General features: G+C 43.2%; 1 protein-coding gene across 3 annotated transcripts; it reads right to left on the bottom strand.

Annotated features, from left to right (window-relative positions):
* Positions 1-21: 21 nt before the first annotated feature.
* On the bottom strand, positions 22-27,987 carry usp22 (ubiquitin specific peptidase 22). 3 transcript variants are annotated; one of them, XM_050059553.1, is made up of 13 exons: positions 27,269-27,781; positions 17,530-17,662; positions 12,009-12,122; positions 11,757-11,858; positions 9,210-9,376; positions 8,695-8,842; positions 8,235-8,337; positions 4,074-4,232; positions 3,639-3,765; positions 3,467-3,558; positions 2,761-2,823; positions 1,984-2,133; positions 22-1,866 (listed from the first exon to the last, which is right to left on the bottom strand). In XM_050059553.1, exons 1-13 carry the CDS (start codon positions 27,386-27,388, stop codon positions 1,824-1,826), a joined length of 1,521 nt encoding a protein of 506 aa, XP_049915510.1. In that variant the 5' UTR covers positions 27,389-27,781; the 3' UTR covers positions 22-1,823. The 3 variants fall into 3 exon arrangements, with proteins under 3 accessions (XP_049915510.1, XP_049915509.1, XP_049915511.1); XM_050059552.1 differs by having other exon boundaries at positions 11,757-12,122; positions 27,269-27,784; XM_050059554.1 differs by lacking the exons at positions 22-1,866; positions 1,984-2,133; positions 2,761-2,823; positions 3,467-3,558 and having other exon boundaries at positions 3,725-3,854; positions 11,757-12,122; positions 27,269-27,987.

Below are 27,987 nucleotides of genomic sequence, written 5' to 3'. Positions count from 1 at the left end.
TAAATAAGAGGCACAAAAGTGTTTACAGATATAGATTTTCTTTATTTGAGTGTCGTTCCATCACTGTGTCCAGTTCTTGCAGCAGTTACATGTGTGTGCGAGGAATGACTGACCGGGTCAAGACAAAAGTTTCTTCTGATTACGACCCCGTGGCCGGATCCAGCGATATAGAAGAACAAATTGACTTTGAGGTTTCACCATTTTTGTCTCTTACATACAAACTGTACATATATACTTTTACATACATCATCAACATGTGGAAAAAAACTCCTATCAAACTGCGATACCCAGCTCAAACGGCATGCTGAATGCAAGTACTGATTCAGTACACGAACATACGGTACATACGCACGCGCACAACACACGTGCATACAAACGGGAACACACACACACACACTTTTTTTTTTCTCTTAACGCGCAAATAACACAGTTTATACAAACTCACCTACGCTGAGCTTTTTTTTCATCCCCTTTCTTGGGCACATACACGTGCACACACACACACACACACAAACACACCGAATTAGAGCAACATGCGGCCGACGGTTAACACTGCAGGATCGAGCTTCTGACCCATTATACATACTCCTTTGTTTCTTTTCTTTTTTTTTTTTTGCCATTTACCTGAAACAGCATCACGACAACGTATCTTGAACATGGAGGATAGGCCTCTGTAACGGCAAAAAAATTAACAAATTGCGGTCAAATTAAACAGAAAGAATAAAAGAAAGTAAATGAAGCTGCCGTAGCAGCAGGTTCATAAACGTTATCAGCACTATTTTTGCTTTTGTGTGTACAAAAAAAAAAAACATGATTGACGGCACAATGTAACACAGACAAACAATGTGAGAGTTTAGGGAGAATGCAAAAACCTTAAACAAACGATTTAATTACAGTATGTATAAAAATATAATATTCACTGTGTAATTTATTTCCCCCGTGACTATTGGAAGCAGCAAGAGAGGCAGAAAACTTTAACTCCTCGTTAAAGACAGTGTATCCTAAAAGTATCTGACTGACGACTACATGAGTAATTAATTAACTGTCTCTCTATACAATGTACATAATACCATTAGTCCGGTGATTTTTTTTTTTTAACTTTTTGCATTCTGAACAAAAATGCATAATAAGACAACTTCCATCCTTGAAATATTTGGTCATTTGGAGGAGTGTGGGTGTGTCAGACAAGTGTGCTTGTGTCCAGGAAGTTGCCGGTTTTCGCTAAAGCGGAGCCTCCGATGCCTGAGGAAGGCCACGACTCTGCTCGTTTGCACCTTCAGGTGTCGCTAACTGCAGCTGTGGGAGCATGAAACATGGTGAGGAACAGCATTTGTGATCAAGTAAACCTAAAGTAAGGTTTAAAGTAACCTTCTGCCCTTCTGTCTGTGTCTGAAAAGGAGAGGAAAGTAAGGATGTGACACTAATCCTCTGTTGTCTGAAATCAATTACAGACTAGTTCTGCAGTCATTTCTTTCTTACAGCAGCTGCTTTCTTCTTCATCCCCATGAATTCAAGTGAAAAACTGTTTATGCATTATTCCTTCAGGGCCCGTACAAACCTCCTCCCTTCCAAATCTCTTGCATTTTGTTTGGTTCTTGCACATTTGCACTATCAGTTCTTTCTTGAATGTTGCACAGTGGAGCTAGATTAGTATGTAGTCAGGGTGGATCCATGTTAGAGTAAGTAGTAAGTTGCGATTTAGAGTGATTCAGGTAGGCTTGTGTTTCTGCTTCCATGCCTCGTTTGTCACTCTGTTACCTTTTCCCATGCAACTAATCCTTGCGTCATCCCTCGTCTCCTCCTGCAGGCTGCGCTAAATGGAGCTACTCGTACTCCAGGAACTGTTTATGATAAAACAAAAGGTACCTGGGGAGGATAAAAGTACCATGAGGTCACACTGCAGCATCACTAATAAAAGGAGCAGTCACAGTCAAACAGCTAGAAGTAAAACAGTGACAGCATGAGGCAGCATGACGTGCTCACCCTTCACTGTCCAGGACATCCTTGATGCTGGCCTTGGTGATGATAGCGTCGTCACATTTGAACCACTGGTCCTTGTGCTGGCGGATGAAGGTGGTGTAATGGCCGCTCTCTAGCGTCCCCTGGTGGTTCACCACTGCAAATAGACTATACCTGGTGCAGACAGGGAAACAGGAGGAAATCTTGAAAAAATAAAGCTCAAAAATCCATTTTAAAATACAGACAGTAAAGATTAACATCATGGAGGTGGTGAAACTGTGAAAACTGGACAGGGAGCAGTGCGCTGAATGCGTAAGTGGGATCTGTGGAGGAGAGGAGGAGGCAGGAAGGACGACCGAAGGAGACAGGTTAATGAAAACGTGCTGCACAAGACCCACTATGCATTCTGTCAGGTCTGGTGTCAGGAGGGTCACTCAGATAACCTCAATAGCTTTCAACACAACTGTCAACTGAAGCAGCTGTTGCAGCACTATATCACCTAATGTTACCTCAACATGGGGCAAAAATGCAGAGAGGATATATTAACTCACCGGAGAGAAACAATCAGATAAAGTGTTGACATGGTTATTAGGCGCTAATATTTTCCACTTAATCATTGGATTATCAAAGGTTTAAACCACCTCTCTCAACCTGATTCCATCGACTGGTCCAGATCAGGCCAGTCTCTTCTGATCTAGAATATCAGGCTCCATGTAAACACACATAGTGAGTCAGGTGATATTCCCATTAAAGTATTTGGAACTTGGGTTCAGACTAGTTGATAACAGATGTTTGCCTTACTTGTTGTCATTGTTGAAGGGGTCCACGGTCTGCTGGTACTGCCCATTCATCCTGCTTTCTTTACTGAAAAACACAGAACAACAAACTTAGTCGCAGCTGCTCTTGTAAGAGTCTGTTTGCTCTACAAATCAAACAAAACAAAGCAAGCATTTACTGCGGTGGGACGTTCTGTTATGTGCTCCTCCATTTTCCTTTTAATTCCTGTATTGGTATTGGTGTACCACTGTGTACATACATGTGTTCAGTGTGGATGTCAACAAATAGATTATTTGGATATGAGCAGATAAAGCACTCTGAAGAGATTCAAATGCGTTTGTGGAAATTAGGTCATAGGCCGGAAGCATAAGTCAGTCAAATCATAAAATACAGACACAGACACATTGCTACAATCATCATTCAAAATCTTGATATTACTCAAACAAAAATGTCCACAAATTTGTTTAGCTATCATAGAAGTCACTTATAACTTCAGATTCAGATATCTTGACTCCATTTTCGTACAGTGGGAGGACACAGAAACACCTCGTCCCTCTTCACATGCAGTCTTTAGCTGAAATGTGTTTGCTGAGATCATTTAATTCTTCCGAAACACAGAACTTCCTTCCATCTTTCCAATTATTTTTGCTTTTGTACAACTTACTTGGTCCTCCTTTCTTTACTGTCTTAACCTGATTGATTCCTGTCTTCATTTAGAGTTTGTGCTCACCTGGAGGCCATGAAGGGTGTCATGTCAAGCTCCAACGGGAAGGAGACGTAAGTTGTGATCTTCCGCCGCAGTTTGGCCGAATGCTCAAACCTCTGCACACAAAGACAGGAGTGTTAGGACACTCCTCTGATAACCAATATCCCAGAAATTAGCAGTCAAACCAAACTCTTACTTTGAGGTGAAAACAGGCCACGATGGGCAGCTTCTTCATGGTCAGCTGCTTGGTGGACTCCTGGTAACTATGGCAACCGCTGCACTTGATCTTAGCGCTGCTGCCGAGGTGCTCCGGCCTGGTGAACCTAGACGGGAGGGGATGGGATTTAGCGCCCGTGCGTTTGTGTGTGTGCCGTGTTATCGATGCTGCTGCTGCTGCTGCTCCCTGCAGTCTCTGCTCCAGTGAATTTGGGAAGAACAGGAATTAGTTTTCAGGGAGCTGAGTGTGTGTGTTGCTCTCTAAAGGGCTTTGGCATGATTATTCTGGGGATTGGTTTTAGATTGTGTGTCTCTGAGTTTGTCAGTGTGCTGCACTTTTATTTTGGGACTATTTCAGAGGGGAAAAACACTGTTTTAAAGATTATGTGACAAATCTTGGTATAATGTGAGCTACCTGCGCAGGCAGTCTGTGAGTGTCGTGGCTCCAGTGGTGTGACTCTCTCCGTTAAGTGCTGATCCGTCTCCTCCGGGGCTGAGGGGCCAGAACGGGGTGGAGGAGCCCGGCAGGTCCAGGCTGATGTCCCAGAATGGATCTATGGTCGTCGAGACACCACTAGGAGGAAAAAAGAGACACACAAGATGGCACGTCTGTTTGAGAAAATAAAAATGCTGCATGTAGATTCAAGGTGGCTGCTGTGCGTTGATTCATCCAGCCTGTTACCCACTTCACAGGTGGCACATTAAGACATTGCACCTTTCCTTTATTCAGACAGACATAGAAGTGAGAGGAGACAAAAGAGGGAGACATCCGGGAGGCATCAACTGCTTGGCACCGTGGCTCAGACCTTTGCACTCCTAATGTTGGCAGCTAAGCTCGTTCATCTGGGCTATGAAGATAATTACACCGAACACCATTCAGAGACGCGCGCCGCAGCTTAGCGCTGGCAGTTAAGGCTATAAAACTAATGATAGCTGCTGATAGCATTCGTGACCTGAGAAAATTTGGGTGGTGACCATGTTTTATAAAGAACTCCCTTTGTTAACATCAATCATTTCTCTAAACCGCTTATGTTGTGCAGGGTTGCGGGAGGTTGGAGCCTGTTCCAGCTCACACTGGGCGAGAGGCGGGGTGCACGCCGGGCAGGCTGCCAGTCTGTCACGGGGGCTAATACAAAAACATCCTGCATGTCCTCGACTGTGGGAGGAAACCGCAGCATCCAGATGAAAGCCACACAGGTGCAAGGAGAACATGCAGAGTCCTAACAGCAAGGCCTCATCCTGCCGGTGGACTCAAACCAACAGCCCTATTGCTTGTGACAGGGTGATTCACTGAGCCACCACCCTGATCCTGATTTAAAATCTATAATCAGCCTCAAAGACCATTTGAAACTCCTTTTTTTTCTCTCTCTGGTTGTTTGTTTACTGGTAAATATTTCTCTTATATTTTGTTAATGTCTGATTATTTTGTGACTCTGCTACCTCCATATTTGTGAATGTTGGGAAGGTCAACCTGGGATGTTTTCCCCAAGCCACCCAAAGCCCAATTTAACTACTAAGTCTTGCAAATGTACTTTATTGCACACACAAAAAAAGTTCAATCAAGAAACAATAACAGGCCACCCCCATTCTTGTCTTTCTAACAGCTTAACAAATCATCCATTGGTTTGTCTACTCACAAAATGTAATCCACTGTATGCTTGTTAAGCCAAGAAGCTGTGGCACAGTTACAATTAATTCAGAATTCTGCTGCCTGGTTTCTAACAAAAACTCTGCAGCGTTCCCATATTACCACCGTGCCAGCTTTACTACGCTGGCTTGCTGTAAAATAAAGGATTAAATTCAAAATCCTTTCAATTACTTTTAAAGGGGAACATAATTTACCAGTCTACTAAACCTAAAAGTCATTAGAACAAAGGGTTCTGGTTCTGCCCTGCTCAAAGCTCATGCTAATCTTTATAAACAGATATCTGTGTGTGAATGCAGAATCTGTATGCAAGGGGACAAGATGTTGCAATGGAAATGTTCAGGTTTCCATTTGTAGTCCGTTTGTAGTCAGAAAAGTATTGATCAATCACGTTTGACACTACTTTGAGGATGTTGTACTCTTAACAATTTATGCAAATTGAGCCAGCCCCTGTGAATTCTGCATGACCACCATCTCACCATCCTGGATCAGAGCTCCTTTAAACATTGCAGCATGCATCACTTTTTTTTTTTTTAGAAAAGCTGCTGTGAAATCAGGTATTTCATTTCAACAATCACAAAAACAGCCCATGAAATCCTCAAGGGACTGGTCTGAGCAAGCACTGGTTGCCTGCAGGTAAATGGTTCATGTAGAGAGCAAAAGAGTCGGAACACATTGGCTGACATGCAATATGAAATGATGACTGATGATTTAGCTTTTTATTAGCTTTTATAGAGATTAGTCATCGCTCAACTCCAAATCCACTCTCACATCTCAGCCGGGACTGTAAACAATGACCTGCACACAGAAGAGGAGGCTGAAATATTGGCTGTTGCCCGCAGGGGCTAAATCGTTGTCAAACTGATGGCCAGTGGGTTCTGAGATTGAGCTCATGCTAACTGAGCTTTTGTTGGAACAGTCGCCCCCTAGGGGTCAGATCAGCAAACTCTGTTAAGTGTTTTAATTCTCATCTAAAGATCATTTTACTGTATTCTCAGGGGCATTTTACTGATGCTTTCTCACCCTGCTGGTGTTTAATTTCAGTTTTTATTTTCTTGAAATGCTTTTCATTGTTGATTTTGTAGCTGTGATGCACTTTGTAGCTAGTTTTGAAAAACTCTTTATACATTAAATGTCAATTTGTGTTATTACTTTTACATGTAGACAACAAACAGGTGTTTAGACTCACGATCTGGAGAATTTCTCTGTGTCTTTATTTACTGTGGGAACTGGATCCCAATCCTACGCCTATTAGTTTGTTTCAGAATATAAAGTGAGAGACAAATGCTCTATTTAATAGCTCCAACTCCTCACAAGGATGGCACTGGCCCTAACATGAGCGAAAATAAAATATGAAAGTTGTCAAAAGTGTCTGCGATTTAGTACTTTCACATTTAGAAAACAGCAGGCTTCCTGAATGCAAAGTGAGAGGACAGTTGACACTTAGGACCTTCATCATTAGCACCTTTGCTGTAACACGATGACAGAGACGTGAGCTGTGTGGGCAGGGACAGTAATGAAGAGAAGCACAAGAGATCCTCAACTCGCTCCAGTGTCGCCACAAAGGATAGAAAGTTATTTAGTTTCATGGGTAAAAATGGGGAACTCCAGTTGGATTCAGCCTGTAAATACTGACCATATGACCTAGATCAAGTGTGTTATAAACTGATCTGTGAATTGTACAATATGTCCTGTTTCTCCTTGGTCAAAGCAAACGATGAGCTTTCAATTTCAGTTTAAAAGAGAATACAAAGTGTATAACTCATAAAGCAGCAAAGGCCTTATGGCAGCAGGATTTCCTTTAGAAACCTGGTCTAGGACAGAACTTTCCTCTGATATAACCAAACACAAAGCATCACAATCCAAATTTGTGGATCACTGCATTTGCTTCAAGCTTCCCATGTGCCTGTTGTGGTCCTCAGCTGTAATAACACACAATTATTTCACAGTATGCTTAAAAATTCTTTTGATAATTATTCAATTGGTTCCTACTTTTTTTTTTTTTTTAAAGAGATCCATTTTAGACCCTAAGCCAAAGCACTGCGCTTCTAGGGCTGTAACAGTTTGTGTATTCATACTGCAGTCACAGTCTGGTGCACACAGATGCACGCAGAACATTAATGCACATAATGTGGAGCCTCAGTTTACAAGGACAAATTCTGCCCAGAGACTTTAACCTGTACACTTTCTGCAGCATGTGCTGAGGTTAGCACAATAAGCCTACTCATTTTTTTTTTTTAACCTGCTTTACCAAACTCACACTAAACACTAGCTTCTTTTAGCTGGTTTCAGGGCACACTGTGTTTTCATGTGCCCAAGCAAACCCAACACGTAGGAGGGGTCTCCTAAAAGGTGTCTGCTTAATACGTTTGTCTGAATCTAGAAAAAGAAACACACCGGCAGCTTGTTGTTGTTATGATAATATCATGCTAGTAATTATATAATGACACTGTAAACACACACTACACTTCCACTGCAGTGTCAGCTACTGTAAAGTAAAGATCAAGCACTGTCTTTGACCACCAGGTGGAAGTAGAGATCAACTTTACACACTGTATGCCATAACAAGGGTTTTACTGTTGCTGCAGTGTGGCAGCTCAGTGTGTGTGATTGATGATGCGCTGTGTGAATGACGGAGGAGAGGGGAGGCAGGAGGGTCACCTCAGGGCAGGGAATTAGAGAGTTCTAATCCAGGATGGTGAGAGACAAGTGCAGTGTGACGTTTATGAGAGGCTGTTTGATCAAGACAGAACAAGCCAGGCACAGTGAGACATAATGCACCTGTGCTGTAAGACAATGCCGTATTGTACTGTTCAAGGCCGTGGGTTTGTTCTATTGAGCTTTATCTCTTTATTCAGTCTCTAGTGAGTTCTGAAAGATTTCTGGTGTTGTGTTTTTCTTTGGAAGAACCTCATACACGAGCGCACTTACTGGCAGACTTGACAGGTGACGTCAGACTGCAGGCCCCCTGTGAAGATTTGGTCGATGATGCAGTTACAGTGGTTGGGGTTGTTGGCTTTCTTCCCGTTGTCGTCTGTGTGGATGAAAACACACGCACGCACACACACACACACACACACACACACACACACACAGTCACTAAAAGCAATGCTGTGTAACTTCACAGCCACCCGCTCTGCTTCTAAACTGCACAGAGAGATGCAGAGATCCAAGAGAGATCAGCACTGTGGCTCTCCGTCTCTCTGTCAGTCAGTGCATATCTCTCTCCTCTTCATCCTCTCAACTCCCCTCATCCACCCAGCTCTCCTCCTGTCGCACCGACACTCAGCTCTCTGTCATTCTTCCTGCTTTCTCCCCCGCCTACTTCACATCTGTCTTTCTTATTTTTTGGTGTTCTGTTGGTCTCCTCGAGTGATTAAGTGTGTCTGACCTTTGCAGTGTCTGTGCAGGACATCTAGCGCCGCGATGAGGAACTCGTGGGCATCCTGCTGCTCGTAGCCGGCCAGGTGACGAGCGTGGGTCCACACCAGGTGAAGGAGACGGAAGGGGATGTGTGGCGACCGGTGGCCTGAGTAGAACTGGTGGAGGAAGGTGTGTATGTGAGAGAGAAAACACGGCCTTCTCAGCCTCTTAAGCACAGACACACCAAACCAACATTAAAGACCTAATGGCAAAGATGAAGATAATCTAGGTCGTTCATGTGCTTTCGTCACTTCATATCTCGTCATGTGCTGAGCTGAACTGCCAGTCAGAGGGATTTCACTCAGTGACGGGCCCCACCATCTCCAACGCAGATTCAACGTGTTGAATCAGTCGAAAAGCAGCCATGTGTCAACACCATGTCACCGACCGATGGCAAACCTTCGCTTGGGTGTGTCAGGGCCCCTTATCCCTCTTCTTTTACACATTTGAACAAATTCAACAAAAAAAAGAGGTGACAGTTACCTCCTGGAAGAGTTGCGACATCTCACACACCAAACAGGAGTTGCTCTGCATCTCGCATTTGTGTCTGTCGGACAGGAAGAAGTCACGCAACAGCGGCGTGTGTGTCAGCGCTTGGACGATGCAGTTCATGAAGCACGTGTTGCCCAGGTTTATCAAACCTCGCAGGCCTGAGGGTTAAGAGGAGAGAAAAAAAAAAAATCAGGCAACAAAGAAGAGACAAAGAGAAGGGATGGGTGGAGAGGTGAGGGAGGAATAAATAAAAAGGGAGGACAGAGAGAAAGAGCTGAAGAGAGAGAGAGATAATTTTTCCTGGCTGCTGCAGTGGGGCATCTGAGCTGCAGTGCTGTTAACGGCAGACAACTAAGAAACACACACACACACACACACACTTCACAGTAATACTGTGATGTCCCTGAGGCAACGTTGGACTGCACGCAGGGAAACCCTTGTCAGATTACAGCAGACCAAACCACACACAGACACAGACGAGAGGAGAGGGAGGGGGAGATAAACAGGAGAGATGGTGGAAGGAGAGGAGGAAAAAGGAAAGAGGACAGACAGCAGAGGAGCAGAGGAGGGGAAGGATGGAGGTAGTGCTCTCACAGATGAGCAGCCAGGCCTGTAATTTCCCTCACCTAAGACAGTGCCAGGGATGTTAATGGTGCTAGAGCACGTCGCTGCAGGCTGCTACAAGGTGTTAAACGTATGCCAGCTCTCCTCACTCCCACACGCAGCCAAACCCCAACACTGCTTCATTCTGATATTCCCTGCTGCTTCAGATACACGCTGCTGCTTTGCTTTCTAATATCTGTCTGATTGATAGCTGTCAGGGACACATGTAGGTCATCGTATAGGATGTCAGAGTTGAATATTACCTTACCTTTAGTTTGAAGTAGGGCTGTGACTAACGCATTAATCTGAATTGAATTTCAACATTCTTTCCATTCATTTATTCATTCATATTCCATAACCGCTTATCCTGGTGCAGGCTCGTGGGGGCTGGAGCCTATCCCAGCTGACATTGGGCGAGAGGCGGGGTACACCATGCAAAATAAAGCCTAAGTCATCTGTCCATTTTTCATTATACTGACTATTTTCAAATGGTCGGCGGGCCACCCTGCACCCCATCAAGGGGCCGGATTTGGTCCATGGCCCCTAAAGTTGAGTGCTCTAGAGCCTCGCGCCTGGCTAGAGAGAGAGTTTTTATGACCGTTCTTGACCAAACATGCTTTGAAAATAAATTCCCTGGGTGTCAGAGCTGCTTCGTACTGTATGAAAAGCTTCTCCTGCAGTTCCTGAAATCCCTGCAGCATCTGAAGGCAGCAGGACTGATACGTTATAAATCTGCAGGCAGAGCACAGTGCCGTTACGCACGGTCGTTCGCTGTTTACCTTCATTAAACTGCCTGAAAACAAGACCAGGCTGCTGCAGTATAACCATATGGACCTCTGCACACATCAGCCTGGTCGATTAGAACTCCATATTGTGCTTTTCTATGAAGGAGACACCTGGATCATAGGGCTGATCATAGCATCTTACCCAACTTTCTGTTTAGAAAAAGTAGTGTCTCATGTTTTATACACACATAGTGCAAGGGCACCGAGCTCGTCTCGCGATCTGCAGCAATAGTTTCAGCGTCTGGTCTATTTTTTAGTGAGCCACAAGTGACTCTGGCAAGAAAACACACTGAAAATGTATTGTAAACAATATAAAGTGCACATTAAATATGATATAAGCGATAGATGATAGAATATGCACCCCATGCTTTCACATATGTCGGCTGAGTCTAAACAGAAAGGAAGTAAGTTGAGCTTACCACCCTCAAAATAAAATATTAAACCGAGGCTGGGATCAGGCATGCTTTTGCACCCTCATAGAACCAAGCCTGCAAAAAGTCATAGCTGACATTATGTGCATGGTGATGCTGTATTATTTTACTTGTTAAAAATGTAATGAACCCAGATCAGGCGTGCAGTAGAACTAGAATAGCTCTGTGTGTGTGACCACGCATCATATGCACATATCTCTATGTGCAGGGCCTCGCATCCCCCTGCGACGGCCCTGCTGAGAAATGAGTAAGAGTTGAAATTTCTTCTCACTATAATCTGTGCAGACCTTAAATGGGAAAATCTTGAAGTTAGCTAATAAGAGATGACAATTTTTTTGGAATCCTAAAGCAAATATCCTCTGAGAGGAGCCAGCTTTCTTTTTAATCAGAACAGTTTAAAAGAATACATTTCCTGAGGCTATTCGCCTCTCGAATGGTAAACAGTCTGTTTTTAGCATATGGGTTTTTGGATGAAACATTTTAAAAGTCCCCTTTTACTGTAAGTGTGAAGATGTAAACTTTGCATATATATCATTGATGCTGGTGGTAACACTGCTTCCTCTTTCTGCATTTACATTTTTTCCTCCCTCTAGAGAGCCGCACTGTGTCCCGATTGGCCCAGATTGATATCAGGCGCTTTGCAGCTACACAGCCATCCTCCTCAACACTGGTGTGTGTGTGTGTGTGTCTGTGTGCATTAGAGACTTAGAGGTACTAACCAATAGTACAGTTGGAGGTGATTCTCCTCCTCTTGGGGTTGTGGCGAAGCAGCTCCAGCTCCCTCTTAGTGGGCTCCCACGTTGAGTATTTCTCCCCTATGCCTGGAACAAACAAACACATACACACATTCAAAGCATTGCATCCTTCGCTGCAACCCTTGGACCGAGAGCTGTAACGCTCAAGGGAGACATCACGCAACTTTGGCATGGTGTGTATGCAACATTGTGTGGTGCGGCTATGTGCTTTCATACCTTGCATTTTCCAGGCTTTCCTCTGTTCCTCTTTGGCAATCTGTTCCATGTCTTTGTCATAAATGTAGTCTTGGCACATAAAACAGTAAATTCCTCCATACAGCAGGTCAATAGCTGAAAGGCCAGGCGGGAGTAAGAGAGAGAGAGAAGGAGAACAAATAATGTATGAGGAAGCTGTTTTAGTCAAACGCAGAGAGACACTCAGTTTATGTTTGTCAGAGGGTGAAAAAGGTCTTTGCGTTGCTCCGAGCTGTGTGAACCGCTAACTGCCTCCTCTCTCAGGCTTTTTGTCTATTCGGGCCACGATGCCATGGCGCTGCGATGCCAGGTAGCCGGGGCTTATCTGCTGACATATCAGCTATCTGTTAACACCATCCAGGAACGGTGGAGAGACACCCTGCGAGACGGAAAGAGCGATGAGGAGTCAAAAGGTGAGGAGGAGGAAGGAGGGAGGCGCCTATCTAATTGTGCGATCTTTCCCCGCTTCACACTCGCTTAAACACTTAAATGCTCAATGGCAGGCCAAAACTCCCTTCTCTCCTCACCTGCTCCATACCCTGCAGCTACCTGTTTGCTGTTGCCATGACAACATGCCTTTAGGCTTCTCCTGGCTGTCATGCTCTGCAGGTATGGAGGTTAAAAAAAAAAAAAAAAAAAAAAGGAAGCAGGATGGATGAAGGAAGGGAGGGAAGGAAGTATACCAAAGTACAGAACTTCACTGAACTGATAGGAGAGGACGGAAAAACAGTAAGACAGACAGTTTAAGTGCAATTAGATGAAATCATTTCACAATTCTAAATATCAAAAGGGTCATCAGGTAACCATGGGAACAAGAGGAGGGCAAAGAGAAGAGGATAGAGACAGATGAGCCCAATACAAGGCTGCAGACAGCATTCACCAAATAGCTGAGTGGAAAACGCATAAAACGGTTAGATGAAAGAGATGGAACGGCAAGAAAGAAAGGAGGAGGAGAAGCAGGAAGGAGGAGGAGGAGGAGGAGGGGCCGGGGTTTAATGGAGGCTAATTCCACAGGGTTTGTTAAAGACGACTTAATTACCTCCTCACCAGTCTGCTGAGATCTGTCCCTTTTTTCTGTTTTTATATAAATCTTTTCTCTCCCTCCGTACGAGACTGTTTCTCACTCTATTTTTGCAGCTTTCGATTCAGCAGCTAACCTAATTAAACTCACAATTACACACCGTGGGACACATACGCACCAGAGGGGGTCTTCTTGAGCTGAGCGATAACGCCGAGCAAAGGAGGCTTTGTGAAAACAAAAATCGGCAGATTCTCAACATCTGCCAAACCCAGCCTTTTGTCATGGACACCCCGAGTGTCTTTGCTGCGGCAGCGTTCTCCTCCAAACACCGCAGTGTAACGTACTTCACTTGCAGCTCAAACAGCCTAATTCTATTATGTGGAGAATGAAAAAAAGAGTGCTACTGGGTGTAGAGCTGGTATCGCAGCATTTATCTTAACAGGATGATACCTTGTGTTGAAGATTATATGCTGTTTGCAGTATCTTCTGAACGCTGAGCCATTCAGTGTTCTTGTAAACAATAAAAGGTTGTAAAAATGTCTGCACAAGTGTTGGCACACTACATCTCTCTGCAGCTCAGACCTCAAGAAGAATGTCTATATTCCAAGGCTGTAAACTGTAACATGCATTTTCACCTTGCCCAGTGCTACAATTCTTAGCAAGTTGCTTTATGGCAGTGCACATGGCTGCCACCTACAGCATGAAAACACTGTGTTAACCTTTGGAATGAGTATCTCTGGGAATTTGTCAATGTAAGTCTTTAAGTCCTGCAGCTGGTGCAGAATGCTGCAGCAAGACTTTTAACTGGTACCAGGAAAACAGACGGCATTACACCGGTACTAGAAACCCTGACCTGGCTAACTGTCAAACACAGGATTGGAATGATTTTTTATGAAATCAATTATGATGAAGTGCACTCCTTCATCCAGTTGGGGAAACCGGCAGGTACCCGGTGGGTGACATTTTGTTTTAATTCTACTTCTGGGTCCAGTTATGGGTGGAAAAAAAAAACATGCAGGTCGACTCGTGGGTGAGTGGATGATAATAATATTAAAATAAAATGAGAATAATAACTTATTTCAGTATTTTAACGTTTTAATCCTCTGACAACCGACTCAAGCCCTTCCTACACAGGGATCGGGCTATAGGTCAGCTACTTAGCCCCTTCTTTATGCTTCCTTTGCATCTTTACACTGAACCAATTCCGCTCCAGTGTATGATTCATTTCCGTGATGGCATGTAACATATGCATCGGCAGTGTTTTATAAACAATAACAATGGCATTCACGTCTCCTGAATCTAACGGTTTTCCCAATCTGCCGACATTTTCGGCCACTGTTCTTCGACTTTGAGTTAGCTGCTAACTGCCATCAGCTGCCCACGGTGGTTTGAACATATAACGCGTCGACAAAACGTCACACCTTACCTGCCCATGGTCCCATTTCAGTGCTTTTACTACCTCCAGCAGCGGCTCATAGAATGGGGGGACAGAGTTGTCTCACTTTTGAGCCGCTGCTGAACAGTGGGACAGCATTACAGCATTATATTACTGCCTTCAACAGGCAGTGCTGTTCAGCACTATCAGAATAAACAAACAAATAATAATAATAAAAAAAAACCTTCAACCTCCTGAGAGCCGACCTTTTGTTTGGCATGCATTTTTAATTTCTTCTAGCTATTTGGAATCAGTAGGACCCGGTAAGTATAAAAACCTCAACATTGTCAGCAATAATTAAGTCCCACTGTCCTCCTACGAGATGACAATAAAGACCCAATGTCCCCAAATGAGACGAAAAGTCCTAATGTCTTCAAACAAGTACTTCCAAATTAACAGTGACTTAGCTTGTTACTGTTGCTAAAATTGGTCAAATCTGTTGCCATGTCAAACTACAAATATTCCTAATCATAAATAAACATGTGTCAACCATAAAATTTGATCAGGTCTTGTCAACTTTTGTGTCGGGTCGGCTGTGGACTGACTTGGCAGAAATAGCTGCCATCTTGTTTTTGCATGGATTAGTGTATTGTGCTCTTACTACCACTAGATGGCCCAAAAAGTGTCCACGGACGAGGACAACAGGTCTGAATTAAGTAGAATGAAGTATAAGGTCTAGTAAACCCAAAATGTAATGTCGTCATATGAGGACACAGGGTCTCAGGAGGTTAAACTTTATTTCCTGAATTACCTTTGTTTTAAAATATAATATCTCAGTTTTACATGTATGAAATAACCCAAAATGATCACTTCAAACATGCTGCCTAACTGCATTATTTGAACAAAGCATGGTTATTATAAGATTTGCTGTTTCGGTTCGGGCCATGGATCTTTGTGTCAACGGATCGAGTTGGGTTAGAAAACTAACTGATTTATGTCCAGGTGGCGGGGAGGGTACGGTATCGTGCATCATGGTTCCAGTTTAGAAGTGGGTCTTAGAAAAGCAGACCTATGTAGGACTCTCAAGTATGGCATTTTTATTTTAAACTGTTTCTTAATTGCATTTACAGAACAATTATTGTACCGGGACATAAACCGTTACCATGATATAAAAATACATATAATGTGATAAAAGATTCTGGAACAAATCACAAATGGAAGCAGTGCACTTCACCAGTAACACTGGCTAACAGAATAGAGCTCAGTGATAAATCAACACTGACTTAGGGTGGAATCATATTGTGATGACATGAAAGTACCATGTTCAAATTAGTGATTCTAAGCAAATTAAAAACAAATAAAACAAACTCTTCTCAGTTTCTCAAAGCTTATCTGATCATGACATCAGTGTGATTGCTTTAACATTAACAAAATCACGACATAAAGAGGGATGACAAATTAAACTCAAAAGAAGCAAAATAACAAATGCAGATGATTCCACACTGAATGGTTTGATGAGGAGTAGAATATGTATACTGTGCAATGGCCCTCTCGACACGTGGGAGACTGTGGAGCTACATTTTAAAAGTGGCACACTCCGTCATCAAAACACAGAATGAGTGAATATCTTTGCTCCTGTAGAGTTGCAGAGACTTGGAGAATCTATGTCAAGGAGCATCAAAGCTGCTCTGGAGGCTCGAGGCAGACAAAAACCTGACTGAGACGCTTGTGTTATCACTTCACTTGTCACCCATCTGTATATCAGGATCACCCATTCTGTGCACAAAGTACAACAGACAGCAGTTTACAGGTGAATGCCTCATCCAGACGGCTTCACATTCTGCCTAAAACTGCACACGTTCAGCCGCGTTTAACTGGGTGGGATCAGGTAAAACGTGGCAATCTTCTCTCGCAGTAATTCAGTGATTTGTGTGCAATGTTTTGATTATTACTGGCCGTGTGTCCCTGTGGGAGTAGCGTGGATGGGGGAAAACAGCCAACTGTTCTTGGTGTTCCGCAAACACCCACCACTTTGTACAAATCGGGAGTCGTCCAGATTGGGTCTGTTTGATGCAAATATTTTATTCAGTGAATTGAAATACAACTTTCTCACGGCGGAACGCTCGCCAACAAAGCGACCTCCATGCGGGCTGTGGTGAGAAACAGTGTGGCTGTAGCATCTAAAATAAAAGCCTTCCTCTGTCCTTTTTTAAAGGAGGAATATTTCAACAAACCCAGCGTGGATTATCACCAAAATCACTGATGTGCAATGTTTTATGTTACCTTCTCTGACCTGGAATAATAATCCTGTCAAAACAAGGCGGAGGCAAATCTCTTTCAGAGCTCTACCCCATAATCACACACACCACTGAATGTTTTGAAGGGATCTGGAGGAAGCAAAAACAGGGAGGTGCACCCAGTGAACGAGTTCTTATTCTGCGTGAATGTGCTTAATTTTAATAAGCTGCCAACACAGACCTCAGCCCTTATTCATTAGTAAGTTCACTAATGCATGTATTCACTCTAATGGGCTACATGAGGCCAAATACACAGGTGACGTTCAAATCCCCCATGAGGCCGAGCCTTTTCGACTGGGTTGCAATTATGTTGCACCACGTTGCGTAATAGCTCTTTCTGTTGCTCTCGATTATTTTGCTCGATTAAAAACATCACAAAATCCACAACTGTGTCACAGCCAGGCCGCTGAAGTAGTCCAATATATGACTAACTTAAAGCTTAAATACAGACACAGAAATATACACATGCTATGAACCATCTGCGCTTTATGCAATCCCACCAGGCTGCTTCTTCATTAGCCACTCAGCTGTATAATTAGCCCTTTTAGCAGCCTTTGTTTTGAGAGAAGAAGCATTACTGATGGCATTGTGTGTGGGTGTGTGTTTGTTTAGGAGGCAGGGACCAACTCATTTAAGCAAAGGGGGCTAATTGCAGGTCTGGATGCCTGGTGTTACGCCATGTGCATAACAGAGCACTCAAAACACACCTGCTCCGACTGCACCTGTGGACACTGTGAATGCCTTTGTGTATGAGAGTGAGAGTGAAGTGAGAGTGAAGTGTGTGTGTGTGTGTGTGTGTGTGTGCCATACCTAGGTTATGCCTTTTGCTCTTGGCATGCTCATGGATGTGTTTTTTGGCAAAGCAGGCGAAGAAGACGCAGTAGAGGCAGGAGTGGAGTCTGTTGAGGTGGGCGCCGCACATGTGGCAGATACATGACTTGGCCTGGAAGAGAGGGAGGAAGAGATTAAAGGAAAGGAAACAGAGAGGAGAAAGCATAAACACAGAGACAGAGGAAATTATTATCACAGTTCTTGCATCAATAGAGATGGTATTCTAATGCATTATATTAATGTCAAGATACTAGAATTTCTATTACAATACCTTGAAAAACATCAATATTGGATACCATTTACAATACCACAGCACAAAAATAGACATTAAAGGCATACAATTTAAAATTCTTATTGAAAGTTAAATATATCAAAGATATAACATGACGACGACTTGTCTTTTTTTATTTCTTAGTAGCAGAAAACAGCAGAATGACTACAGTAAGCACTGACAATAATTGAAACTTTTTTACATTAATAAAAAATAATTTTCTTATCGTGGTAGCGTATATGTACAAAAATGTCTGAGATTGTCACACATTCAAAATGCAATTTAGTATCCATAGTATTGATTCTGTGGAAAATGGATACGGAAACAACTGCAAATATTCAGAATTGATACGCATTGATAAATCGATATTTTTGACAACACTACATTATACACATATATAGTGCATGGGTGTGACAGCAGGTCTGGCATACAGAAGAAGTTGTCTTGGATGATGTAGAAATCTTCATTCTGATGAATAAAAGCCTCTGTTGTTTGTTGTTGGTTTTACTTGAATACATAAGTTTAATTATAAGACAAATCTGATATCAAAGAAGCCTGCCGCATCCACAGAATAGAGCTGGGTATCAGTACTCAATACCTTCAAGGTGAAGACCGAAATAACCCAGTACCAAGTAGCATCAAAATGTCTCCAGTAAAGCAGTACCTGCATTTGATTCTTTAGGCATGGGGGTGGGGGGGTTAAAATGGTATGGTCTTATGATATGATTCTAAAAACCTCTCTTTTTTTAATGCATGTGTCCCTTTGTATCATTTTGTGTCCCCTTATCTGTCAATCCATTCACAGCTGATCAAATCAGATCGATGGAGAGGAGCAGCTGCTGCAGAGGCGATTTAATCCCAGTTCAGACCAAAGATTCACGACGAGATGAGTTAAAACAGGCAACTTTTTGCAATGCGCCATTCTGTAATGTTCTGCTGGTTCACACCAATGCAACTAGATTAAACGGTGTATCATCTCTATGCAACACCTCTCTGTACTTCTGTTCTGATTTCCAGCTGTCAGGCTTACTTAATGGCTGAATATAATTTGTAGCTTCTTAAAATATTAATGAGGATAGTGATAGTGGGATACTGGCTACAGTTGCATTTGTAGTAGTGCTAGAAAAACAGAAACAAAACAAGCACCAGATGGACTTTATTCATAATAAATATGCCACAATAATATAAATTACCAGCACCAATTAATTAGTCAATGAGAATGTGGGTGGGTGGGGGCGCATAAGGGAACACAGCAAGCAGCAGCAGTGACCCACTGTCCGACACCGGCACACCGTAAGGATGGAAACAGAGGGCTTGGCAGGGACGGAGCACCTGCCACAGCAAGTGAACATGCCATCTGCGGCCATTTTGACTTGACCAGAGGACTTCACTGCAAGTTGACTGGCTATAGTAAGAGGTGGCCAACCTCACATTCTAAAACCATCCGCCTGCGATCTGACCAGTGGAGTTGCAGGTGACACCATCAGCCGGCTTGAGTTGAGCTCAGACGGCCAGTTTACACCGCTGGAACTTTCCTCTACAACATTCTGAAACGGTTTTGTCTCGTCTTGAATCTTTGGTCTAAACTGGGCTTTAGACCCAGTGTAAACCCAGTAGAATGGATGGTTAGGTTTTACTTTTAATGCGTCTGATGTTCTGCTACTCCATCCTATGAACAGTCCAGCTCCAAACTTAGAAAATATATTTGTTGCAGCAGATGTTTTGATGCCACAAATAAATGAAAATGTGGGGAACCCTGGGTACTGCTTCAAGAGTACCGGTATCAAATTCTTTAAATGATACCCAGCCCAAGCAGGGACAGAGACACACCAAAAACCTAAAGTACAGAACAATCATTTCAGCCTTTTAAAGTGTCTGTTCCACATCACTTAGATCCTTGTATCATCATATCACCAGACAAGAGCTAGACAAAGTGTGTGTGTTAGCCGGGAGCAACAACAAGGTCGACATCTTATCATCCAGACAGGCGGGAGCCTCTCAATATAAAACATGCTAAGTGCGAAGGGTGCTGATGCTTCTCAGATCAACGACCTGTCAATGCACAAATTAAACATTTATGAGACACAGAATCAGACATTTCTTTATGATCAAAAATCCTTCACAGTGGAAACATTTTGTTTTTGACATTTCAAAATGTCAGATGTCTCTTAAATTACAAAGTAATGAAATGTAATCTGTTAGGGCCTACCCTAACGTGGGAACCTCGTTTTTGGCTTCAACAGTTATTGAAATAATAATTTTTCTATCAAGCAGATCAACATCCTACACAGCTTTTCTTCAACCTCTGCTGCCTTGCGCAGAATTACAATTGGTAACTGCAAACTAGTCTAACAAGGACATTTTTTTTTTTATGTGTTGTATGTGTGAGAGAGAGAGGAGTATGCGTGGCTGTACAAAAACATTGAGCAAAAGAACATAAGCCAAATAAACACCACACAATGTGTTTTGTCTTGATTCTTTATGCTGCTGTAACCACGGAGATCATGTAAGATTTGTGTAATTAACGTGTAAACCTAAATTGCAATATACGATATTAATGCTTAATAATTTATACATTCCTATATATTCTGTTTGATAGTCACGTCGGAAAGATGAGGGGGGTGGCATGGCTGTGGATGGAGGGTAGATAGCGAGGTGTTCAAAAGCATGCAGATGAGAAGCTGGCATGCCAATGAGCCGGCATGAATATGAGGAGGTGAGAAGAAATTAGAAGTGCCTGGAAAGACGAGAGGGAAAATAAGAAAAGACAGGAGGGAGAAGAAAGGAGATGGAGGAAGGCATGGGGGCAAAGACGAGAGACAAAGACCAGGAGAGAAAATCTCAGGGAAGATATTTGAAATTGAGTGATGATTGCAAAGTTTGATTTCAATGTCAAATTCTATGCATTATGTGTTCTGCAAGCTAAAATATTTCACTTCACAGTCACCTTCAAAGAACATTAACGTGCAGAGTGGAATAGTTAATAGAAAGAGAGGATGTAAATGTTTTGTAATAAGACTATTGTGGACTGCAGTGGTCAAAACTGTGGCGTATAGTCCCAGTCCACCTGTACTGGCTGGTGCCAACAGTAATAAAAAATCTCAGTGGAATACACGCCACAAAGCACAACGAGCATCGAAAACATATTAAAAAAGGAACTGAGCGAAGCATTTCAGTGGCTGCTGTTCTGCTACATTGCCTAGCGCCTGTGCCAACACATTTTGTGTATTGTAAGCTAATGTTGCATGAGAATATGCATTTAATACCCTGGTTTCATTGTGGAATGACAGTGCTACAGTAGCATCTGGTTCATCATTGCTACAATCTTTTGTCTAAAAATGTCAGATAACAGTGAAAAATGCACCTCATAATTTCCAAGAGCTCAAGGTGACACTTTCAAATGACTTACGTGTGACCAACAATCCAAAACCCAAAGACATTAAATGATACGTGACAGACAAGCAGCATATCTCCAGAACTGAGAAGTTGGAATAAGTAATTATTTAGCATTTTAAGGTACAGTTCACCCACAAAATCAAAAAATACATATTTTTCCTTTTACCATTAGTGCTATTTATCAGCGTAGATTGTTTTGTTGTGAGTTGCTGAGAGTTGGAGATATCGGCCGTAGAGATGTCTGTCTGCCTTCTCTCCAATACAATGGAACTACATGACCTTGACACGTCGATGTGACTAGTACCAGCTAATCATAGCACAGTAGGGCAGAACTAAGTGAAACTAGTTTGAAAAAAATAATGAGCAACAAAATCTGCCTACCAGTACCTCTCGAGCTCACGAATTAGCAAGTTACATCTTGTTTGTTTAATCAATACCCAACTAAAAAATAAAAACTACAAGTCAGGCTAGCTGTTCCCTTTGTTTCCAGTCTTGACCTTGTGCTAAGCTAAGGGGATGATCACACAGAAATGAGATGCTAGAGATGTGGACGCTTCAAAGACGCTTGAAACACTGGAAGCGCTTATTCAATGCACGCTAGCTACTGGCGTCTGACGCTCAAAAAAGTTGAAAATATTTTAACTTTTCAGCGTCTACGTGTGTCTAAAAAGACGCCGGAAAAACGGCTGTCTACAAAGATGCTTGAACGACGGTCAGACGTGCTGTTTCATAGGAAAACAATGGTTTTACTGGCGTTGCGTTTCCAGCGTTTCATCTCGGTGTGATCGCTCCCTAAGGTAATCGTCCCCTTGCTCTAGCATTATATTTTATTGACAGACATATATCATATATCAATCTTCTTATATTACTTGGCAAAAAAGCAGACATGCATATCTTCCAAAGCGTCTAACAATTCGTTTAACCAGATTCAAATAATATTCAGGTCAGATCTTTAGCCTACACGTTAACGAACAGAAGACCAACCTCTGTGGCTGATGATTTTAGCATACGCTTGGCATGCCAGCCTTAACATGGACATACATGCAAAATGGAAAAAGAAGAAAACCAAAAAAAAAAACACTGATTCTCATTCCAGTCACACACACACACCCCATCCATGCATAAGTGCTTAGACAGCACATGAATTATGAAAAGGCATCAATATGCAACAATCTCTCCTCACTCATTCTTCCAACTGTCAGTGTTACCACGCGCATGTGTATTTTTTTGGTCCCTGAGAACATTGTATTCATGTAGGAATTTGTGTCTACCCGTCTGTCAACACGTCTCCACATCCTCTGCTGTCATTCCAGCAGAAGTCTGAGTACACATGTGGAGTCCTTATGGACATACAGTAACTCTGCTTCGGCACACCGTCCGTATACTAAGAGGCCACATGCACAGTGAGGCCTTGTGGTTGTCCTAACGCCCAGAGAACACCCAGAGCTCTGTCCATGTCATATTTCTGCGAGCGCTGCCATGTCAGTGACGAGCCATCTGCCGACAGGATGTTATGCGAGAAGAGCAGTAGAGGGTAATGGGCTGGAAAGATCCTGGTTAGAAGTGTAAGTGCGGACATTATTGCACTGTCAGCCAAATGCAACATCTGTCTCGTTCATTGAAGGGAGAGGCCTGCATCAAGAGGAGGTGTCCAGAAAGGTGAATTACAGGACTATTCCCTCCAAAACAAACGCAATATATCAAATACTGTAGTTCTGACAAAAAATACAAGTCACAAGTTAAGGAAAAAAGTCACAATTCGAAATAGAAGTTATATTTGAAGTAGTGTAGTGGTTTGAGCGCTCGTCTTCCATGCCGACGGTCCAGGATTCTAATCCTGCTGGGGTCAACGTCAGCAAAGGCATGCGGTTGCAAGAGGTTCCCACCGCCGCATCAAATGGCATCATACTCCTAAAGGAGTAACTCCGGAACCTGAGCCAAGTCCTCAAACGGGGGCGCGTCTCAAGCCCATTGTAGATGGGAGATTCCAGACGTAAAAAACAGATTCATCATAAAAGAAAATTTATGAATATAGGTCCTTATCTTAAAAGGTCCAGAATGTAGGATTTAGGGGGGTATACTGGCAGAATTTGAATGTAATATAATAAGTATGGTTTTAAAATGTATAATAACCTGAAAATAAGAATCCGCGTGTTTTCGTTACCTTAGAATGAGCCGTTTATATCTACGTGAGGAGCGGATAATTGTCCAGAGTCTACCTTACTGCACCGCCGTGTTTCTACAGTAGCACAGAACAAACAAACCAAAAACTGGCTCTAGATAGGGCCATTCGCATTTTCGCCTCAGCCACCATAGTTAGCAGCCCCTCTGCGATGAGCAGTGTCAGGAAAACACTGATTATTTTAACATGAAACTATTTCATTCAGTGTTTTCACCGGGTCAAATCACTGGGTCCATTTGTTGAGGAGAGGAAGAGACCTCTGACGATAATTCAGCTCCTGGTAAAAACCTCCTGAACAATGAATACTGAAGAAATTCTAACCAGGAGTAATTTCTGCTGGTTGCAATACACAAACCTCACAAATACATGCCACTAAATCCCGCTAAATCTTACACACTGCTCCTTTAATAATGTAACTGAAGTCAGCTGGTAGTGGCAGGAGTACACTGACCCTGAGCTAATGTAAAATATCTCATTGACTTTCTGTCTTTTTGCCGCCAGCTTCGAGTTTACGACCCCCTGGACCTCTTTCACAATGATTCCATTTTGTGTCGCTGAACTGACCAGAGGCAGCAGCAATGGTGCAGGCTAACAGACGACAGCCTTAACAGGACTCAGTAGAAAAGTAGCACTGATTCTGGCACTAAGCTCAGAGTTTGAGTGGGGCTGACTCATAAGGTGGCTTGGTGCACACACACACACACAGCTCTTCCTGTCTGATGAAGTGTGATTATTTGTAAATGAAACATGAAGATCACGAATTTACGCGTGGCCTAATTTATCGTTACAGCATGGAGGAATTAGAACGCAAGGCTCCAGACGTTCTCCATCGCAATGTCTTGAGGAAAAGAAAATCCAATGCAGCCGTCATTCAGATGTGATTAGACACCTCTGTGATTCACACGGCAGCCAACCAAAGAGCGGAGCCTTTGAATTGTCAAGGTGAACGAATGCTTAGAATTCAATCTGCGTCTGAAGGTCAGTGTGATGCAGACTGAGTGTTGATCAGCATCAATGGTCAGCATGGAGTGGAGAGTGAATGATGGTATGGGTAGGGGCTGTTGAAACTTACATAAAAACAATTGTTTCTTCTTAGGATTGTGGGGGATACGCAATGTTTGTCTTTATCCTCTGTTGCCCCGATACAGCTAACCAGACGGAATGGATAGTGGAAGCAGCAGCTAGACTGGAATATCTGGGTAAACCTGCTGCATTTCCTCAGAGGCTAATGACGTGTCATAAGCTTATGGGTCCTGAGATTTTCTTCCATACAAACAAAAACAAACTGAAGCATATGTTGGAGCTAAGGTTTGACTGGAAACAGAACATATGACTAATAAATCCATCATCATCTTCCCCAAACCCTGTAAAGATCTCTAATCACGATCTTTAGAGCCATTCTGATTCAGAGTAAGTCTCCCATTGAAAAAATAGTAAATGGGATTCATAATTTAACTGCTTGGCGTATTGGTTTCCTGAGAGAGGCATGTGCGCATCTGAGTGGAAAACTGAGCCGCGATCAATAAAAATGTTGTGCCACAGGGAGGCAATGCGCAGGAGGGATGTGAGCCTTTCTGCCAGCCTTGTCTGCACTTCAGGTTAGGGTGGGAGCAGGGGCAGAGAACCAGGCAATTATGGCAGGAGGAGACCCTGCAAATATTTCACCATTTATTTCAGTAAACATGCCTCCTGGACTACCAGCTCCCACTGATCCCGTAGCAGATGACAGGGGACACGGGGTTGTCCCAGAGCACATCTGAGTGCACGATGTATGTAGGCACACACTGCAGATACGAGCACAACATGCTAATATTGCGCATATCTGCTCTCACGTGTCATGTGAGACAGGCTATAGCCATGTGAAAGAGAGGCTGACTGGCGATGGCTTTAACAGTCAACCTTAGGGACAGTTCATTATTTATAAGAGGGCAGGGGGGTGATGCAAAACGAGGGAGGCATGTTAAATCATTTTTTCCTTAGGGGAGGAACATACAACTTTAAAGAAGCACTTTGCTGCTGGAAAGGTGAGGATGTCTATGCTGTAGAAAGATGCAAATACTTTAAAGAAAATGGTGATACACCACAAGCGAAAAAGTATACTTTTGCTTGAAAGGCAGAAAACCTACAACTACCAGAATGCACCAGTGCAATAAACGTGCCCGCTGGTGGGTGACGTAATGCGAACATGTCCGTTTGAAACAATGATGGCTGGCTAACAAGCAACAATCTTGTGTTGTGCCCACTTCCTGTTGACAAACTCTTGCTATTACAGCTAGACACGACACTAAAATACATTTCTAAAAACACTGTAGGCGAGGAATAGTGAATGCAGTACCATAATCTTGACATATGTTTGATCACCGACTATTTTCGTTTTCAGATTTCAGTGTGAGTTTGAGAGAGACGTAGAGAGGCCGGTCTGTCTCGTATTCCACTTCTATACTCTATAGCCCTTTTTAGACAGGAATTGTGCAAATTTGCAGGAAAGCCCACTCAGTCTTTTTTCAGCATTGGCAGTATAAAAACAAAATCGGGGAGTGCAGCAAAATGCCGCCTGCCTAATTTTGTTTATACAGAATGCGCCTTTTTCGGGGCAATGGGGGGCGTGAGCAAATATCAAAACATGTAGCTCAGTGTGTGACGTAACCAGTGACGTGGGAGGGAAGCCGCGGCTAGTCAGTCCTTCGGTGATTCTCTCGTAAGTTGGCCCGTTCTTTACCAATCATCTGACGGTTGATGGCCTCTTCATTTGCAAGGGAAATGTGTTATCTACACACTGGTTAGATGGCTACCCACATTGTTTTGATAGAAAGCTGGTTGAAAATCAGCAAATTACCTTTTTAAATGGTTGTATTTTGTATTTATTTTACATTCCCTCTAAATCCCGAATCTCTTTGGTGGCTTTGAAAGGCATGTTTTCATCAAAAATTGCCAAAATCACACTATTTATCCTAGCTAGAAACTGTAAAAAACATAAATTATCATCACATTTTCAAATTTCAAACATTCTACAACACATAATTTGCGTTGTGCTTAAGAAATTAGCTGTTTGTTTTCTGTGGATAGCTCACTCCTGGGCTGTTTGCTCATTGCATTGTCCCCAATACTACCTACATTTGATGTGAATATTAAAAAATATGGTTACATATGGTGGAGGAAAGGTCATGCAATTTCCCCCAGTGACTCAAGGAGAATTGAGGGAAAATATCTGCAGCTTTGGGGAGGGTGTAGATTTGAAAAAAAAAAGTCACAACCCTGCCTCCCCTTTCCCTCTGATAAGTACAGTACAGTCCCTTATTGATGCTGTCGTGCAGTGCAAAGATAGCAATGATGCATCTGTGTCATTTTGAGTTTCCTGGATGACAAGTAGAGAGGACGGTTAGTTGATTTTTAATCAATTAATTCCTCCTAAGCGAGGAAATACCACCGTGTAATGCTGGCCTGCGGTCTGCTGGTGGAAGGAAGTGGAGCCACTGCAGGCGCAGTGCCAATGCAAACACAAGCACATCAGCTTTCTAATCTATTATGCGGTCCCTAGCTTTGAAGTAAGCTAACGTTGGCGGGGGTTAACTGGGTAATAGTTTGCTTCGGAGTCTGCCAGGTGTTGAGGCTGGCATTTAGGCGAGTTCAAGCCCCACACAAAGGGGGAACTAGAGTTAAAGCGTGGGTAGTATTTGAGTCAGAGTAAACAGCACTTTGGCATTCAGGGTGTCTGTGTGTCGGATGTTTGTGTTGTTTTGGAAGGGCGGGGAACTGTCCACGCATGCGACGCCAGCTCACACACACAGAAACACACACACGCGCACACACACAGTCTGGCGTACGTTAGGGTCCCTTCCAAGCACTCGTCTTCCTCTGTCACTTGTTACCTTTCGTTTTCTGGTCTCGGCTGAACCGCTCCACACGAAACACTGATAAATAACCCTCAGGTTCTGCTTCCAGTTGTCCACTTTGAAGCCGTTGACATGGGGGCAGCCTGCGGGACTCATGGTAGTCACAGCATCCGGCTTTCACTGTCCTCTGGGCGACGAAACCTGTTCAAATCCCTCAACGCAGACCCAGTAGAGACGGGCTGGCTGGTTAGCTTGCCAGGTTCGTTATCCAGCGATTGCTGCGCTCGGGCTAACTGGACATGTCCTGGTTGCAGTAGCGGAGACACGCGCAGTAGCAAACATTAAGACGATTTTTCCGGTATTACTCTGTTGGAAATGAGATATTATTTATGCCTATAAGTCTAGTATTGCATTGTAAGTGTAGTTCTTCAAATTCGCTGAATTACATGTTAGCAAGCTGGCTAAAGTTGGTTAGCACTGGAATTTCAACAGTAGCTTACACGGTGTGTCGTTAAGACCCACCTCATTCATACCCGCTGACCAATCAGAGCCGAGTGATGCGTGTGATTGGCGTGTGCCAACTTTCTTTTAGCGGTTAAGTCCCGCCCCTATGGAGTGGATGCTGCGTCGTGATTGGCGCTTTTTTCCGGTACACCACATCCGCCTGAATAAGGGCGCTCATTGGCTGAAACATAAATCAGCTTCACTGTATCAATCAAGAACGTTACAATGTGACAATCAATAGTGGATGGAAA

Source organism: Epinephelus moara, chromosome 13 (assembly GCF_006386435.1).
Source record: "Epinephelus moara isolate mb chromosome 13, YSFRI_EMoa_1.0, whole genome shotgun sequence".
In the NCBI taxonomy this organism is placed as follows: domain Eukaryota; kingdom Metazoa; phylum Chordata; class Actinopteri; order Perciformes; family Serranidae; genus Epinephelus; species Epinephelus moara.
Note: the sequence above shows the minus strand (reverse complement) of the source record. Positions and strands in the feature narration are given on the sequence as shown.